The 16,524-nt window shown below is 39.1% G+C and overlaps 1 protein-coding gene across 1 annotated transcript; it reads right to left on the bottom strand.

The window, feature by feature from the left end:
• Window positions 1–11,264: 11,264 nt before the first annotated feature.
• On the bottom strand, window positions 11,265–16,248 carry UQCRFS1 (ubiquinol-cytochrome c reductase, Rieske iron-sulfur polypeptide 1). The gene is made up of 2 exons (XM_067720939.1): window positions 15,981–16,248; window positions 11,265–12,155 (listed from the first exon to the last, which is right to left on the bottom strand). Exons 1-2 carry the CDS (start codon window positions 16,192–16,194, stop codon window positions 11,545–11,547), a joined length of 825 nt encoding a protein of 274 aa, XP_067577040.1. The 5' UTR covers window positions 16,195–16,248; the 3' UTR covers window positions 11,265–11,544.
• Window positions 16,249–16,524: the final 276 nt, after the last annotated feature.

The raw sequence follows: 16,524 nt of genomic DNA, 5'->3' as shown, positions 1-16,524 counted from the left end.
CTTCACTTCATATTTGAATGAACGAAAACCTGTGATTTAGGATTCATGAGTGATACAAATAAATAAGTGGTAAACGTATTGTTTTTAATCTTTCTAGAAAACAATGACTAAATGCAAAAATTACTCTACCCAGAGCTGTATCTTTATAGGACTTTTATAAATATCTAATGACTAATATACAAAAAAAATTGACCAATGACAAATACTAGTCAATGTTTAATATTAATTAATAGGAGAGACAAAACTGATCTTCAAAGTGAGATAATAAGTCAAGAGAAATGTCTACCCAGATAGTCAAGCAATGTAATTTCAAGTTTTTCAAATTACAAAGTAAAACAGGCCTACTGTAAAATAATACTAAAAACTGTGTAAAGAAAGAACCTAACCATCTCCCTCTCCCAAGCCCTGAGCTGTGACCCACCCTACCAGCCAGCAGGCACTTCCACACCCTCCTCTCTGCTCATGCAAACATGTCAAAGCAACAATATACATATAGAGAGTGTTTTTTTGTTTGTTCTTTTACCAAGAAAACCGTGTTATACAGTTTACTTTGCAATGTTCTTTTCACTTAGCAAAACGTCATAGACATCCCTATGTACCTATAGATATGGCTATAACTCAAATTTTCCCAATCTCTTTCTTCATATAGACAGATTTATGCATATACATATATATTCATGTATATACATATATGTATACATATAATTTTACAAAATGGGCTATTTATGCTGGGCAGGGACATGCAGCAGGTAATTAGTGGCATTTTCTTGCTTTTTCCTTGTTAGCTTGTTTCTACACACCCTCTGCTAACCCCTCTTCCCTCCCCACATCCATACCTTGCCAAATAAGGAATGTTGCTCGCCATCAGTTTCTACAAGAAACAAGTCAATAGCCACTGCAGCTGCTAACCTACAATACACCCTTGAAAGGAATTCAGGGCAAAGGTTGGGATAAGGCACTCTGTGCTCTGGGAAAACTGGTAGAACAGGCCCTCAGATAGTTAGATATTTTCAGGAGAAATTTTTTATGAACTTGAATTCTTGCATTTCCCTTAGTATACTTAGAAAACATTAAAATCATTAATAGTGATATCTCTTCCTTGTGACTAGCAGTAACACTCTACCGAAATGTGTTCTTGATTGCATGTACCTCTTGGCCAAAATCATATATATAATGACCTCCCCCACTACCTCTTTGGAGCAGTTCCTCAGAGCTCTCAGTAAATCCCTTCAAAAAACTGAAACTCACAGCTCTCATGTTATGAGTTTTTTTCAGTAAACAACCTCAATCCCAGATAATCCATGTTAACAATACCTGATATTCTCCCACACTTTTCCCACACTCATAAAATTACATGCAGAAACTTTTATACATTCTTTTATTGTTTTTGTCATTGTCACTTTGTTTTTAGTTTCGGCCCACTATAAATTCACCAAAACAAATATTCTTATACCTTCATTTTCCCATATTTGTGTGTTTATTTCTATGGGGAGTGTCTCAAAAGAGGAACTGCTGCACCAGGGGGTATGTCTATTTTTGTTTTGGGAAAGCAGTCTGGAGAAATATATTAAAATTATCTATTTCTGCCAGGAATGTATGAGTTTACCCTTTTCTCACACTTACTCAACAACAAAAGATACTAGTTTTCTTGAAAGCTTTGCCCATGTGATGGATGTAAAATGATATCTCATTACCATTATGCTTAATCTGACAACTAGGAGATTTTATACCTTCTCATCTATTTACTAGTCACTCATATTTACTTTTCCTCTATTTGCTTATACATTCCTTTTTCTTATTTTTTTTCTGGAGTTTTGTCCCTTTCTTGTCAATTTATAAAATCTCTATATTATGGATATTAACTAATCCTTTCACTTTCATTAGAATTTTTTTACAAATCTATTATTTGGCATTTGATTTGGCTAATATCTTTTGTTATTCAAAATTTTATTTTTTTACATAAACAGGTCTATCTTTTCTGCTATAGTTTTTTTTTTTTTTTTTTTTTTTTGTGGTATGCGGGCCTCTCACTGCTGTGGCCTCTCCCGCTGCGGAGCACAGGCTCTGGACGCAGAGGCCCAGTGGCCATGGCTCACGGGTCCAGCCACTCCATGGCATGTGGGATCTTCCCAGACCGGGGCACGAACCTGTGTCCCCTGCATCGGCAGGCGGACTCTCAACCAACCACTGCACCACCAGGGAAGCCCTCTGTTATAGGTTTTAAATGTTCTCTCATGATTAAGAAGGTCTTTCCATCCTCAAATTACATATACATTTTCTGAGATTTTCTTAATTTTTTTTGTCTTACATGCATTGTAATCTCCCTAGAATTTATTTTTATGCATAATAAGAGGTATGCTCCAACTGTTTTCTTTGAGGTGGATGGTAGGTTTTGCAAGCACCACTTATTAAACAAACCATTCTTTCTCCTCTGAACTGAATCCTGCTTTTCTTGTATTAAATTCTCATATACCCTGAGATCTAGTTCTTGATAGTCTATTTTGTTCCACTAACCTGTCTGTTCCCATGTCGATATCATATTAATTTAACTACAATTATTTTATAGTAGGTTCTTGTATCTGAAGCAAATTTTCATTCTTCTTTTTTATATTTTTCTTAGCCATTCCTGGATATTTCTTCTTCTATATACATTTTATGACCATTTTACCCTAAATAAAACAAAGTAAACAAACAAACAAAAAAAACAGAAAAGAAAAAATGCTGTAGCAATCTTAATTGGAAGTTCATTAAATGTATATGTTAATCTGGAGAGAATTTACTTTTTAATGAAACTAAGTTATCCCGTTCAAGAGCTTCTGTCTTTCCATTTATTTAGATCTTGATTTAAACTTTTCTCTATAGTCGTATACATTTCTAATGAAATGCATACATGTTTTATGGTTTTTTGGTCACAAACACATTTAACAAATTTTATTTAGCGTCTACTATACAGCAAGCACTGTTCTAGGTCCTGAGAATAGTGACTTAAAAAGTCTTTACCCAAGAGTAGCTTACGTATTATAAAGGTAATGCTTTTCCCCATTTTCATTTTTAGGAACTTACTTCTGATGTAGTGAAAAGCTTTGATTTAGAATACTTGTCTCACATCTCAACACCTTACCAAATTCTTAATTCTTGTGTTTTAATTAGGGCCTCTAGGTTTTCTGGAAATGTTACATTATCAACAAAAAAAATGTAGCTTTATCTCTTATTTTCAAGGATTTGTACTGATTATTTCATTTTCTTGTCCTATTACATTTTCTAGAACCTCCAAAATAGTGTTAAATAATGCTAGTGATAGTGGGTATCACTAGCTAGTCCTAATCTTTGGAGTCATCCTAGTGTTTCACAATTTAGAATGTTTGCTATTAGTTTTGCTAAATAGCCTTTCTCATATTTCAAGATTCTCCTTCCCTATTTATTTAGATTGGTGTTAGAAATGCCTTTTCCACATCTATTGATAACTTTATATGTTTTTTCTTCTTTGTTGCTTTAATAAAGAGTGTTGATACCAAATCACATCACATTCCTAGAATAAACTTTATGTAGTCGAAGTTTATTGTTCTTTTGCTACATTGTTTGATTTTGGGGGGAGGAGGGCAACGCTGGGTACTGTGTATTTTACTGATAGTACATGACAAGGTAGTGCTCCCTAAGCCCCTCCTCTTCTTCAGAGGGTCTGGATTGGAAACTGTGTTGAGCACAGGAAATTCTCAGTGTGTTGAGGGATTGAGCTGGGGCAAGGGCCTCTCACTGTGTCTGGTGGTTCAGGGCTCTTACTACTTAGAGGCCATGTGGACCATTAAGGGCCACCACCCTGTTGCTGTAGTCAAATACACTGTCATACCAGGAAATAAGCTTGACAAAGTGGTCACTGAGGGCATTTTCCAGCCCCAGCGTCAAAGGTGGAAAAGTAGGTTTCACTGCAAAAGTTGCAGGAGACAAGCTGGTTGTCCGTGCAGCCCAGGATACCCTTTAGGGGGCCTTCTGATGTCCACTTCACCACCTTCTTGATGTCATGATGTTTAACAGCTTTTTCTAGATGGCAGGTCAGATCCACAACCAACACACTAGGGGGGTGGAAATACGGAAAGCCATACTAGTGAGCTTACCATTCAGCTCAGAGATAACTTGCCTACAGCCTTGGAGATGGCCTTTCCATTTATGACAAGCTTCCCATTCTCAGCCTTGACTGTACTACTAAACTTGCCATGGGTGAAATTATACTGGAACATGTGGACCAAGTATTTGATGTCAGTGAAGGGTCATTAATAACAATATCCACTTTGACAGAGTTAAAAGTAACCCTAATGACCAGATGTCCAATACAGCCAAATCCATTCAATCCACCCTTTGCCATCATGTCTCAGGGATGATGTGGCTATCTGTCAAAGGGGAGGAGCAGAGAGCCCAGATTTCTGTTTCTGGTATTTTATTTAGAAACTTCCATTTATTCAGTAAATGAGACTGATGTATTATCTTATTTTTGTATATTTCATGTCAGGTTTCAATACTAAATGTATGATAAATTCATAAAATGAATTGTAGGGCTTCCATCTCCCACCTCACCCCACACCCCCATGATGCAGAATTTTGCTAACCCCAAGTATGCTTCATGGACTAGTGGCATGGACATCACCTGGATGTCAAGCTCATTTCCTGGAACTTGTTAGAAATGCAGAATCTGAGGCCCTAACCCAGACCTACAGAATCAGAATGTGCATCATGAACAAGATCCCCAGATGAATATGCACAGTAAGATTGGAGAAGCTCTGACCTAGTCTACTTTAAACAGCATTAGAATTACCTTTTCTTTAAAGTGTCATATAGAACTCAGATGAAGACAACCAGTCATGATAACTCTTTATATTTAACTTTATCTATGCTAATTGGTGTATTCAAGGTATCCGCTTCTTGAGTAAATTTTGGTATTTTACATTTTGTTAGTAAATCATCTGTATCCCCAGAGCTTTATAACTTTGTTGCAGCAGAGTTGCATTATTTTATTATTAACCTCTTCCATCGAGGGATGATGGCCAGCTCTTTTCCTCATCTTATGTATTTTTACTCTGTCTCATTTTTTCTTTATTTTATCTATTTTCTTGGTATTTTCAAATAACCAGCTTTTGGATTCAATTAGTAATAATCCTTCGATGTTAAATGGGTGTGTGTGGGAGGCACCCTACAATGTGAACCATTACTATGAATGAGTTTAGCTTTGCTCTCTATTAGTATCAAAACCATGTACACGGACGGGACTTCCCTGGTGGCGCAGTGATTAAGAATCCGCCTGCCAATGCAAGGGACACAGGTTCGATCCCTGGTCTAAGATCCCACATGCCGCAGAGCAACTAAGCCCGGGCACCACAACTACAGAGCCTGCACTCTAGAGCCCAGGCTCTGCAACAAGAGAAGCCGCCACCGCAATGAGAAGCCCGCGCACCGCAACGAAGAGTAGTCCCGGCTTGCCGCAACTAGAGAAAGCCCGCGCGCAGCGACGAAGAACCAACGCAGCCATAAATAAATAGATAGATAGGTAAATAGTTTAAAAAACGCCAAACATGTACACTTGCAAATCTGAACCTCTAGGGAAGAATGCAGGATTAATACCAAACTTCAATTAATAAAATACAGTCTTGAATAGGGACATACCTCCACCTAAATTGCCTTTCTACATACCTAATCATATTATAAAGTCATCTATGGCCTCACTGGTATACCTCACTGAATAATGCTTCAAGCTTTTGTACATGCTTTAGAGTTTATATGCCTTTCACACCCTTTATCTCATTTGAGATTTATATTTAAAAGGATCTAATATATAATCCTTGGCTAAGGGGAAAATGGTCCATAACCTGATTTTCATATCCTGAGACCAGCTGGGGCCCTCAGAATGCTCTGTCCTTCCAAAGGACCAACTGGGCCAGAGGAGAGACTGCGTCTTTGGGGAGAGTTGAGAAAGCATGCATTCCCTCAGATCCAGGGAGAGGCTGAGTTGGAATTTTACCACACATAAAGAAAACGGTAGATTTCAGCCATTCACCCTAGACTGGACAATTACGTGAAATGCAGTAGCTTTTTTTCCCCCCCTTCAATTAAGGAGTCAAAATGATGTTTGTCCTTTTAAAACTGTATGAAAAACCTATTATTTATACACTTTCATTTCTTACCTTTGCAAATGTTCTATTCAGATTAAGAATTTCAAAAGCCAGATGACTGTAAGCTTTTGCAGTCAAATTGGCTCAAGTTTAGGATAACAGCTACAAAAAATATCAAGTGTAGTTTATTAAATTTGGGATTTTCAGTTCACTGACAGACCAGTCTTGTGTTGATTGTTATGGAGAAATTGTTACAAAGATATTGCTGAAGCCGTTCACAAAATTAATTTTAATTTTGTGCTCAAATTGGAGATTTCCAATCTATAATAATCTTTTTTTTAACATCTTTATTGGGGTATAATTGCTTTACAATGGTGTGTTAGTTTCTGCTTTATAACAAAGTGAATCAGTTATACATATACATATGTTCCCATATCTCTATAATAATCTTTTTATAAGCATTCACATAAGCAAACACTTGAATAGTCTTTCTTTTGTGTTGTATTTAGGTCTCCTTTAAGTAGCTAAAGTAGAAACCATCTTAACCTCGCACTCCTGGCAGGACTATGTTTAGGACATTTTTAACCCCAATAAGTAGTGCTATTAAAAAAGAGAAAATAGTCTGCAATCCTTCCTACCTCAAAGAATTCATCAATTCACCATTTGATAGTATTCTTCCTCTCTAAGCAAAATGTTCCCTTCCTAAATCCCAGGATGGAAAGTGAGTAAGAGATGAAATGGTATAAAGTAATGAAATGATGTCAACTGCATTTAAAAGTGTTGAAAATATGTGGGAAGAGATTAAAAGAATATAGGTGACAACAAGCAAGTTGTATTACAGGAGCAAAGGCTTTACTGATGGTATGCACGCAAGTAGGACCTTAATAGAGGTTCCACGTTAAGGAGTTTTGAAGTCATCTCTTGACCTACATTAATGCATTCATCCATAAAAGAAAAACTGAGGGGGTATTATTTTTCAGATGAGGAAGGGAAGCACAAAAAGATTAAGTGATTTATGTCAGATCACACACCTAGGAAACAGCAGAGCCAAGATTTGAACCCAGGAACCATGCCCATACTCTTCCCATAACTATATGCAGGATGGTTTTTTAGGGGACAGGATTGGAGGAAATAGGAAAGACCTGTTTGGAATCTTGCTGCAGTAGACCAGGCAAGAACTGACAAGGAATTGGTATAGTGCTTAAATTTAAGACTTTTTCAATTAAATATATATATATATATATATATATATATATATATATATATATATATATATATATATATATATATATATATATGAAGGTCATCAGAAATACAGGCTCTGGACTCAAGACTCCCTGGGTTAAAATAAAACATACCAGCTCTCTGATTGTAGACAAGGGACTTCTATGTGCCTGTTTCTCTACAATCTACGAATAGCAACATTACCTACCTGATAGAATTTTTTGAGTTTTAAATGAGATCATATACATACACTCAGCCTAGTGACTAGGAGTCAGTGCTCTAAAAGTTTGCCGTTATTTTTAGAATGCTACAGATTGCAGAGACAGTAATGGATCTGTTTTATTAAGAGACACAATTAGCAGGGTTTGGGTGTTAATTGTAATGGAAAAGGAGGCAAGAGAGGCTAGAGGTTTTAAGCTTGCCAACTGCTATGAAGATGGCTTTGGAGATAGACAGGATTTCCTTTCCTTTTGGACATTTTGAGTTTTAGTTGTTAATGCAACATCCATGCTCAGGTGCCAACTAAGCAGCTGAACATGAGTATGAAGTTCAGAGAAGTGAGCTAGGGGAGTCATTAGCAAATACTGATGAGAGTGTGTTAGAACAGTGGGCCGAGGATATCATCCTGAAAAACATGGACATTTATTTTGGGTTAATATACAAAATGCAATGATATTCGAATGACATGAAAATACAGAAAGATGACAGTTTCAGCACTGTGAGAATGAAGAATGATTTCTGACATCCAGATAACAGTATGTTCCCATTGTTTAGAACGAGTACTAATTGCACATTTTTATCCCAAGCCACAGATATCAAATAAGGACTCAGACTGAGTCAAAGACAGCTATATTTTCCAAAGGTGTGCTCAGAAAGACCATGGTAAATTTGGTGTTATCTCTAACAAACATTTTAAAAAAATACTCTTTCCTATGGTCACTCTTTTAAGAGCATAAGGCATGGACCTCAAGATTGTTCCAATTCCCAGTATAAAGAACTGTTATGTTAATGATCTCATGTCAGGGTGCCAACTGGTCAGGTTTCCTTCATTTTTCTTAAGTCATTTCTCCCTAATATCTAGGATTTTATTTCAGCAAAATAATCAAAAAGCTATCATAGGGCTGCTCTATCTACCCATTTAGCATAGTATCATCAAGTAATTTTACCTGTCCAGGCACTTGTGGAACAAAGCCTTCTTTTAAAAACTAAATGGGATACTGGGATTTAACAGTTTATCATCAGTCAAAATATCATGAAAGACATGAGCAGTCCACCAAATACAGCAATTCCAGCACAGAACACCTATGATGCACCTTGTGATCAGCAAACTTCCTATTTTTGTCCTCCACTGCCATGTAGCCTCTAATGCAGCAGTCTTTTGGCATTTCAAATATGAAAATATTAACTACTGAGGTATCATTTCAGGGTGGGAGGAAATATGTTATTTCTCTACAGAAAAGTGGTGCTGTTGACATTTTTGGCAGCACAATTTTATTTTCAGTGTGTGGACCTGTGCTCCCTCAACTGAACATATTGCATTCCTGTCACCCCACCCCACAAACACCCCCAATACCAAAAGCACCCTCCAATCATTGTGACAATCAAATGATGGCCACAAATGCCCCATAGAGCAGCAGTGCTGCCCCTGGTTGAACACTATTGTTATGAAACGATGGCTCTGTTGATTACAATAATGCTACCTCTGAGTTTGGATCTCTTTATCATAAAACCAAATACTGCAAACACAACAAATGCTTATCTAAGAAAACCAATTCCCATTATTATGGGAGTAGGATTAAGGGGCTCATAAAATCTTAGTTGGAAGGACTCTAAGAGAACAACTGTCCTAAGGAGATTGAGTGACAAGTCCATGTTTCCATGTTCAGGAAATGGCAAAGCCAGAAAGTCCTAAATTATTGTCTAGTACTTCTTCCACTACACAATGCCCCCAACTCACGAAACTAACAACTAGCAACTAACTCCTGGATATACTGGAAGCTCAGCAGCTTCAATTATGTACAAAAAAAATTACTTGTTGACATAGGATGACAAAGGAACAGTCACACAGATTTGCTGGTTCTGAGGACTGATGCAATGCCTCAAGGTCTCTACTCCAGGTTTAATTCATCTTCAAATTAAAAGTTGAAACTTTATCATCCCACTAAGTTCCTCCAAGTAATAATTTTATGAATGTAAAATATATGCCAGCAAAGTTCCTATATTAGTATATCCTGAAGAAGTTAATAGCTCCTGGTGCCATTTTAAAAAAGAAAACAGGGCTTCCCTGGTGGCGCAGAGTCTGCCTGCCGATGCAGGGGACATGGGTTCATGCCCCGGTCCGGAAAGATCCCACATGCCGCGGAGCGGCTAGGCCCGTGAGCCATGGCCGCTGGGCCTGTGCGTCCAGAGCCTGTGCTCCGCAACGGGAGAGGCCACAACAGTGAGAGGGCCGCGTACCACAAAGAAAAAAAGAAAACAGCCTCAAAATTCGGCAGCTTTTACTAGATGTATTGGTGTAGTATTAAACAATACGTTGTGGGCAATTGGTACCATTAAAAAGTAGCATGAGTAGAGAAAAAAGTGTAGGATGATTTTCCATGAATATTAGAAAAACAGAATCTTCACCACAACGATAAACAAGCAAAATATCCAACAAATATATACCGACTTCTCTTGGCCTCATGATAAAATCAGGGGGAAAAAAACTTCATGTGAGATGATCCAAATATTAACACCAAATACTACAAAATATATTGCTCAGACATAATGATACAATTTCTCTACTTTTAAACAATACAAACATTTCCATGGTAATCTACATATGCACAAAAGATCAGAAAGCCCTCCATTTAAAAGAGAACATGTCAAAAGGTAGTAAGTTACCAATGTTTGGCATTTTTTTGTCTCATATCTATACCTAAATACTTGAACCTAAATGTCATTATATGGAGACCTAGAACAAAATATTAAGTGCCCCATTTATCATACCTGCTAATTGTCTTTCTAGAATGGTGAAAATGAACCAAAGATTAGTATCTGCTCATAAGCCTGGAAACTCTTGACATTTTTCTTTTTTGATACACTTAGCTACTGATTTTAAGGACTAGAACCCTGGAAGGCCAGTTCCCTTTGGAAGACCTAATCACTGAATCTCATTTGCTATTTTACAAATGCACATGTGATCACAAGGTGGACCCAGGGAAGTACTTTACTAACGCACCTCCAAATGGAAAAGACAAGACAAATACATCAAGATGGCTGTGATTCTCAGCAAAGGGTAAAGCCCACTCCCAGTTTCCAGGGAGAATATCAGACCTTGGTCTTGTTTCACCTGTGTAACTGGAGGCACGAGGCAGAAAGAAGAGGGTGTTAATTCTGGTATGTCTCCCTACGCCCACCCTCACTTCACAGTGAAAAGTGGTGACTGCAAATCCAACTGGAAGAAACACCTCAAAATGTCATCATCAAAGAAACAAAACCAGCAGGATCATTTTCACACAAAGATAGTATTAAATTTCAGATGCACTACCCCCTTTCTTCCTCTTGATAGGATGGATGCAGGAGCTTTGGGAGACATGAATACCCACACCAGATGAAGGAAATAACAGAGGAGCACTCCCCTTTTGGAAAGCTTCCCTCAGATAATATCCTATGCCACTGCCTCTTAAAACTGAAGAATTCTAAGTTACTCCCATAAATGATGAATAAAATTTCTTGGCCCGTCATACAGGGGGGAGTGGAGGGGTATCCCACACATAGCCAGGTGTGCAAAATAAAGGAAACTTGGATACTATTGTTTCTGCCAATGCCAAAAAACATCTCCCAGGTCTTGGAGACAACCAGCTAATTCTACCTCATCCTAACCATGAGCTCTCTAGAATCTCTGTCCCTGACACAAAGAAGGTAAATAAACAAGAAAGTCAATTATAGATTTCACAAATATCTTGTACACCAGTCTGTAATTTTTAATTAGAATCAACTATCAATGACACTGCACCTTTGAAGTCTTTGAGCATAACAATGTTTAACAGTGGCTTTATTAGGTGAATGCTTGAAAGTATTCAACATTAAATTCAATTTACTTCACATGTTTGCAAACACATCATTAGCAATTCTTAACTATTTCAAACCAACTAATTCGAAGTACAGAAGGTTTGTTTGCAAATAACTCTTCTGAGGTGACACGAAGACTGAAAGAAGCCTATAACTTGAGTCCTGGTCTCTAGCCAACAACTACTACATCATCACTGGTGAACTCATATGAGGGAACTTCTAGGTTGAGAGGTGCAGGCCCCTTCCTGATCCTGCCAGATGCATCATAGTGTGACCCATGGCAAGGGCAGTAATAACCACCAAAATCTCCTGCATTTGCAATGGGTACACAACCAAGATGAGTGCAAACACCTATCAAGATAACCCATTCAGGTTTCTTTACTCGTTCTAAATCATGCTGTGGGTCCCTCAACTGGGACACTTCAACTGCAGATTCCTGGTCAATTTCCTTCTTGGTTCTATGGCGCACAAACAGGGGTTTGCCTCTCCATTTGAAAGCCATGTTCTTGCCCTCTGGAATATCGGATAACTTGATTTCGATTTTCGACATGGCCAACACATCAGCAGAAGCACTCATGCTGGAAACAAACTGAGAGATGACATTCTTGGCAGCATACGCAACACCCACAGTAGTTGTTGCAGTTATCAAATAGGAGAAACCTCTTCTAGCCTCACTGCTCTCTTTTGAAGACTTTGTACTATCTAACACTTCAGCACGACGATAGTCAGAGAAGTCAGGCACTTTGATGTCCGTATGGGAATAACGAACAGAAGCAGGGACTGCAAGATAAACAGAAGGTTAAAAAACACAATTAGATAAGGACTCTGAAAGGGGTATACATCAGATAATGGACCTTTATGGATTCACGAGCAAAAATCAAATTATAAAAATGTGAAATATGGCACTCACTGGTCTCAGAAATGGTCAAGTTGGCAATGCCAGCATATAAAATACTGAAAACAAAATGAAGTCAACCACTACCTATCATATTGGTATGAAATCATTAGATAATAGGTATAATTGTGTTCCTCTTGATTGAACACTGCGATTCAGAATTCATAACAATTCAGTGTATCAAGTTAAAAAAGTTAAATAGCACTGTAAACAGCAATATTTTAAGTCCCCCAAAATTCAATCTAAGAAATAAGTATCACCCATATTTTCTGGATTAGAAGAGACCCTAAAACTCATCTAGTCCACTCATTAAATTGATGTGTGATCATCTTATTAAACCAAATGTCTAACTTTATTTTCCTATCTACCTGCTCTCTGAAAGAACTGCTAAAAATTCATAAAACACTAATTATAAGATAATAAACATTCTGTAAACAGTATAACTTTAGTTGCAGAAAACTTAATTTCTATTCTAGATTTTGGGGTATAAATTCAAGTAAAACCACCAATGGGCAGAAAAGGATATCCTTATCAGGATACGGAGCTATCAAAATCAAATGAAATCTCCAAAAGAACCAATTATTTCAATTTAATATAAAAAAAAGAGCAAATTTTTCATGTATCCGGCTCTTCAGTGAAGGGCAAAACATCTATAAGAGTAGGGGCATTATCTTTCTTTTTTTACTGCTGAGGATCTCTCAACTGGGACACTACCACTGCAGGCCATAAAAAGGCCAGATGTTTACAACAAATGAATATTAAATAAACAAATAATTACTGTTTATGCAGTATTCTGGATGCAAGCAGTTTATTTTTTGAAAAAACAGGTATGTCCTTCTGTCCCATACCATTTTTAACTGTCTGACAAAAAATTAACTTACAGTATCACTTTTAAGTATGTTTTAGGAAGTAAATCTCTTTGTAAACTCTATACTCATTTAAGGAAATCTGCTACAGGTTTCCTTTTTAGAAAAGGGACACTAAAAATTCCTTACTTTTAGAAAATGTTTCCAAAAGAAATATGCACTTTTAAAATGCATTTTCATATAAGTTGCAATTCTACTTGACCTACTAGGCTGTCTCATCCTAACATACTTCCTTGAGCAAACATTACAATAATACATTTCACATGGTTCTCAAGGTCAGTAATTTTATGGAAACCGTTAATTATTCACAGACAATGGTGAAACCTATCAAAAGCACTCTATGTACTTTTCTAACTCAGCATTTTCTGTAGGGGACCAGGACACAAGTAGTGACTACTTGAGATCCACAACTATGGCAAAGTGACATATCACATATTACCCTACTTAATCACTTTCCCTTAGCACTGTCTGGGATTACACAGGAAAGATGTGTATCATACTTAAAAGATGAAGAAACCAAAGTTCATACTTCTACGTTAAAAGCCCTATTTACAACCCTTCCACACAAGGAAATGTACAGGGACGCTAAATAGAATGGCTTTGTCACAGGGACACTAAATAGAATGGCTTTGTCACTATCATCCAGAGATTTGGTGGCAAAAGAAATCCAGTTGTCTATTCCCATTCTATCTAGTAGGTTACACTTTATACTGAGCTCCACCATCAAGAACATAAACTGCCATATTGCAAAAATCATTCTCTAAATAATCTATATAAATCGTATTAGGTGTGACTTAGTAGCAAAAATCCTAGCTAGATTTAGCTCTAAACTAAAATAAAATCAGACACTTATAGAAACATCATCTAGAAATGGAGAAAAGCCATTATAACAAAACAGGGTTTTTTGATTTGTTTTGTTTTGTTTTAAGGTGAGCTCTAATGTGTCCCAACTCAGGGATCTTCTCCTGACCCAACCACCCCTTCCCACATCCTCTACTAACCATCTTTCCACAAACCATCTATACAGGAGATTTTAATATGAATTTAAGCTTCAAGTTGAAGGCATGATTGCAGAAAAGAGGTTTGCCTTATGGGTCTACTTTACCACTTCTTGGAGAAGTCAGGTAAGCCCCTGATTTTTAGAAGAAACTCTTTAGCTATTTGACAAATTCCAAGACACTTTTCACCTTTGTTACTGAAATTTTCTCCTCCCTTAGTGTTTCTCACCTCAAGGTCCAAAGAACTGGCTTGGGCAACTTCTCTAAAACCCACTGGTGCCTGCTAAAAAAAATTGCCACTTTATTCATTCACAAATACTCTGCACCAACTATATGCAAAACCTGAGATTGTGGAAGACAGAAAAATAAAGGAGATATTCTCTACACACTGAAGCTCAAGGTCAGAGGAATCACCAATAACTGCAATACAGAGTGGAAAGTGTTATGTGCTATAAAATGTAAAGGAATCAGCAAATGTAAATTTTTATTGACCTGATCCTGAGTTGAGATTGAAAGGATGGGTAAGACTTGGAAATGTGGAAAACTGAGTGGGAGGACCATTTAAAGTAAAGAGAAAAGGGTGAATGAAGGCAGAATAAAGAAGGTGGGGGCAACCTGGTGTAGGGCAAAGGTCACCAATACAACTGTCAATGAGGCCAGGCAGGTAGCACAATGAATCAAGTAGACCTGATGAGGGCTGTGATGAACTGGAAAAGCACTTGTTCCGACCAAGGGTGCAGCCAATGCAGAGCACACTAGACATGGAACTAAAGCCCAGTGCTGCCAACTTTCAACATTTCCAGAGATGCCAGAAATAGTCTGTTTTTTAAAACTATGCAAGTTGGGCATACCTCAGGCACCTGGCTCACAAGCTGCCAATTCAGGATCTCCAAACAGAGCATAAAAAGAAAAACAGAAAACAAGGCACCAAAGATAAACTAGGCTCTGCTGACAGAGGGTGTAAAACACACTCCTGGTGAGAGCTTATGGCTAAATCAGTCTTTCAAATCCACGCACTATCACGTACACAACGTGTATCTTGTAGTCCGTTTTCTCATCTGTAAAATGGGAGTATCATCACTCTCTGCCGTCTGCTCTTCTTGAGAATGAAATTCATTACGGTGTGAAAACCCTTTGGCCCAGTGCCTGAAAACACTGCTGATACTCTGCAGTATAGTCTACACTATAAACGACCTTGCGGCTCGTTTCTTTTTCTTCGGATCTGCGGTGGTGACACGGAAGGACACTAAAGGATGGGAGGTAGCGAGCGGGACAACTTTTCAAATATTAAAAGCAATTCCTATTTTTTGAGAATTTATAAAGTACCCCCAGAATGTGTTAATGGCTTAACGTATACTTTTTCCATCTGAACCTTACGATATAACCTACGAAATTGGTATAATAATCCATTTCACTGGTGAGGGAACACGTTTAGGAATTTGCCCAAAGGCAAACGACCTGTAAGCAGCAAAATCTCTTGTCAGACTTCGCTAGAAGCAGTCGGGCTCCATAGTTCTTGAACTTAACCGACGAAGTAGAAAAATTAGCCTGTGGCTGGGAAGCCTATACACAGCCACAGAGGCCCAGAATGTCAGAGATGGAGGTCACCTGAGACCGCCCAACGGAGCAGCGCCCCCGCACAGGTAAGGACACCGAGGCCCAGGGAGGTACAGAGGCCTGCCCAAGGTCGACCCACCCAGGCAGGCAACCCCATCCACAAACAGGGCTCCGCTCCATCTTCCGGCAGACCCCCCGCCCTTCTCGGCTGCTCCCTGGGTCCAGGGCCGGAGGGAGCAAGAAAAGAGGGACCCCTCAATCCCCGGTCGTTCCCCTCAGCCCGGCTCACCATTGAGGCCCACGGAAGCGACCAAAGGCCGGGCCGCGGCCTGGCCACTCAGCGACTCCCGGCACAGAAAGGACCGCTTCACATCCAGTATTGGCGACTCCGAAGTGGCGGGCACCGCGGCCTGCACCAGGGGCCGCAGCGCGCCCGCCACGCCGCGGGACGTGGCCGACAGGACGGGCGCAAAAGGGCCCGAGCGAACGGCGACCGAAAACATGGCGACGGCAGCTCCAAAAGCTAAGCCGGTCACAGGGACGACCAACCTCCCGCGGCGCAGGCGCGAAAGGCGCGGGACCCGTGACGTCAGCGCGCAGGCAGAAGAGGAGCCCCGCCCCCACACAGGGCGGGGCGAGCCTGGAGTGCCGCAGAGTCAGAGGCGATGCGAGACCGGCAGGTAGGAGGCCGTGCGGCCACCTGTGTTAGCCCCGGGTGTCTAGCGGCCTCAATTCAGGGATCTGCCCCAAGAAAGGGGGCAATGGAGGCCCCCAGGAATGTCCCATGGATCGATTTTGCGTCCGTTGGGGGCAAAAGTCTCATTTATGGGAAC

The sequence above is a fragment of the Pseudorca crassidens genome, chromosome 20, assembly GCF_039906515.1.
Source record: "Pseudorca crassidens isolate mPseCra1 chromosome 20, mPseCra1.hap1, whole genome shotgun sequence".
In the NCBI taxonomy this organism is placed as follows: Eukaryota; Metazoa; Chordata; class Mammalia; order Artiodactyla; family Delphinidae; genus Pseudorca; species Pseudorca crassidens.
The sequence above is the reverse complement of the archived record's forward strand: the minus strand, read 5'-3'. Positions and strand labels throughout refer to the sequence as shown.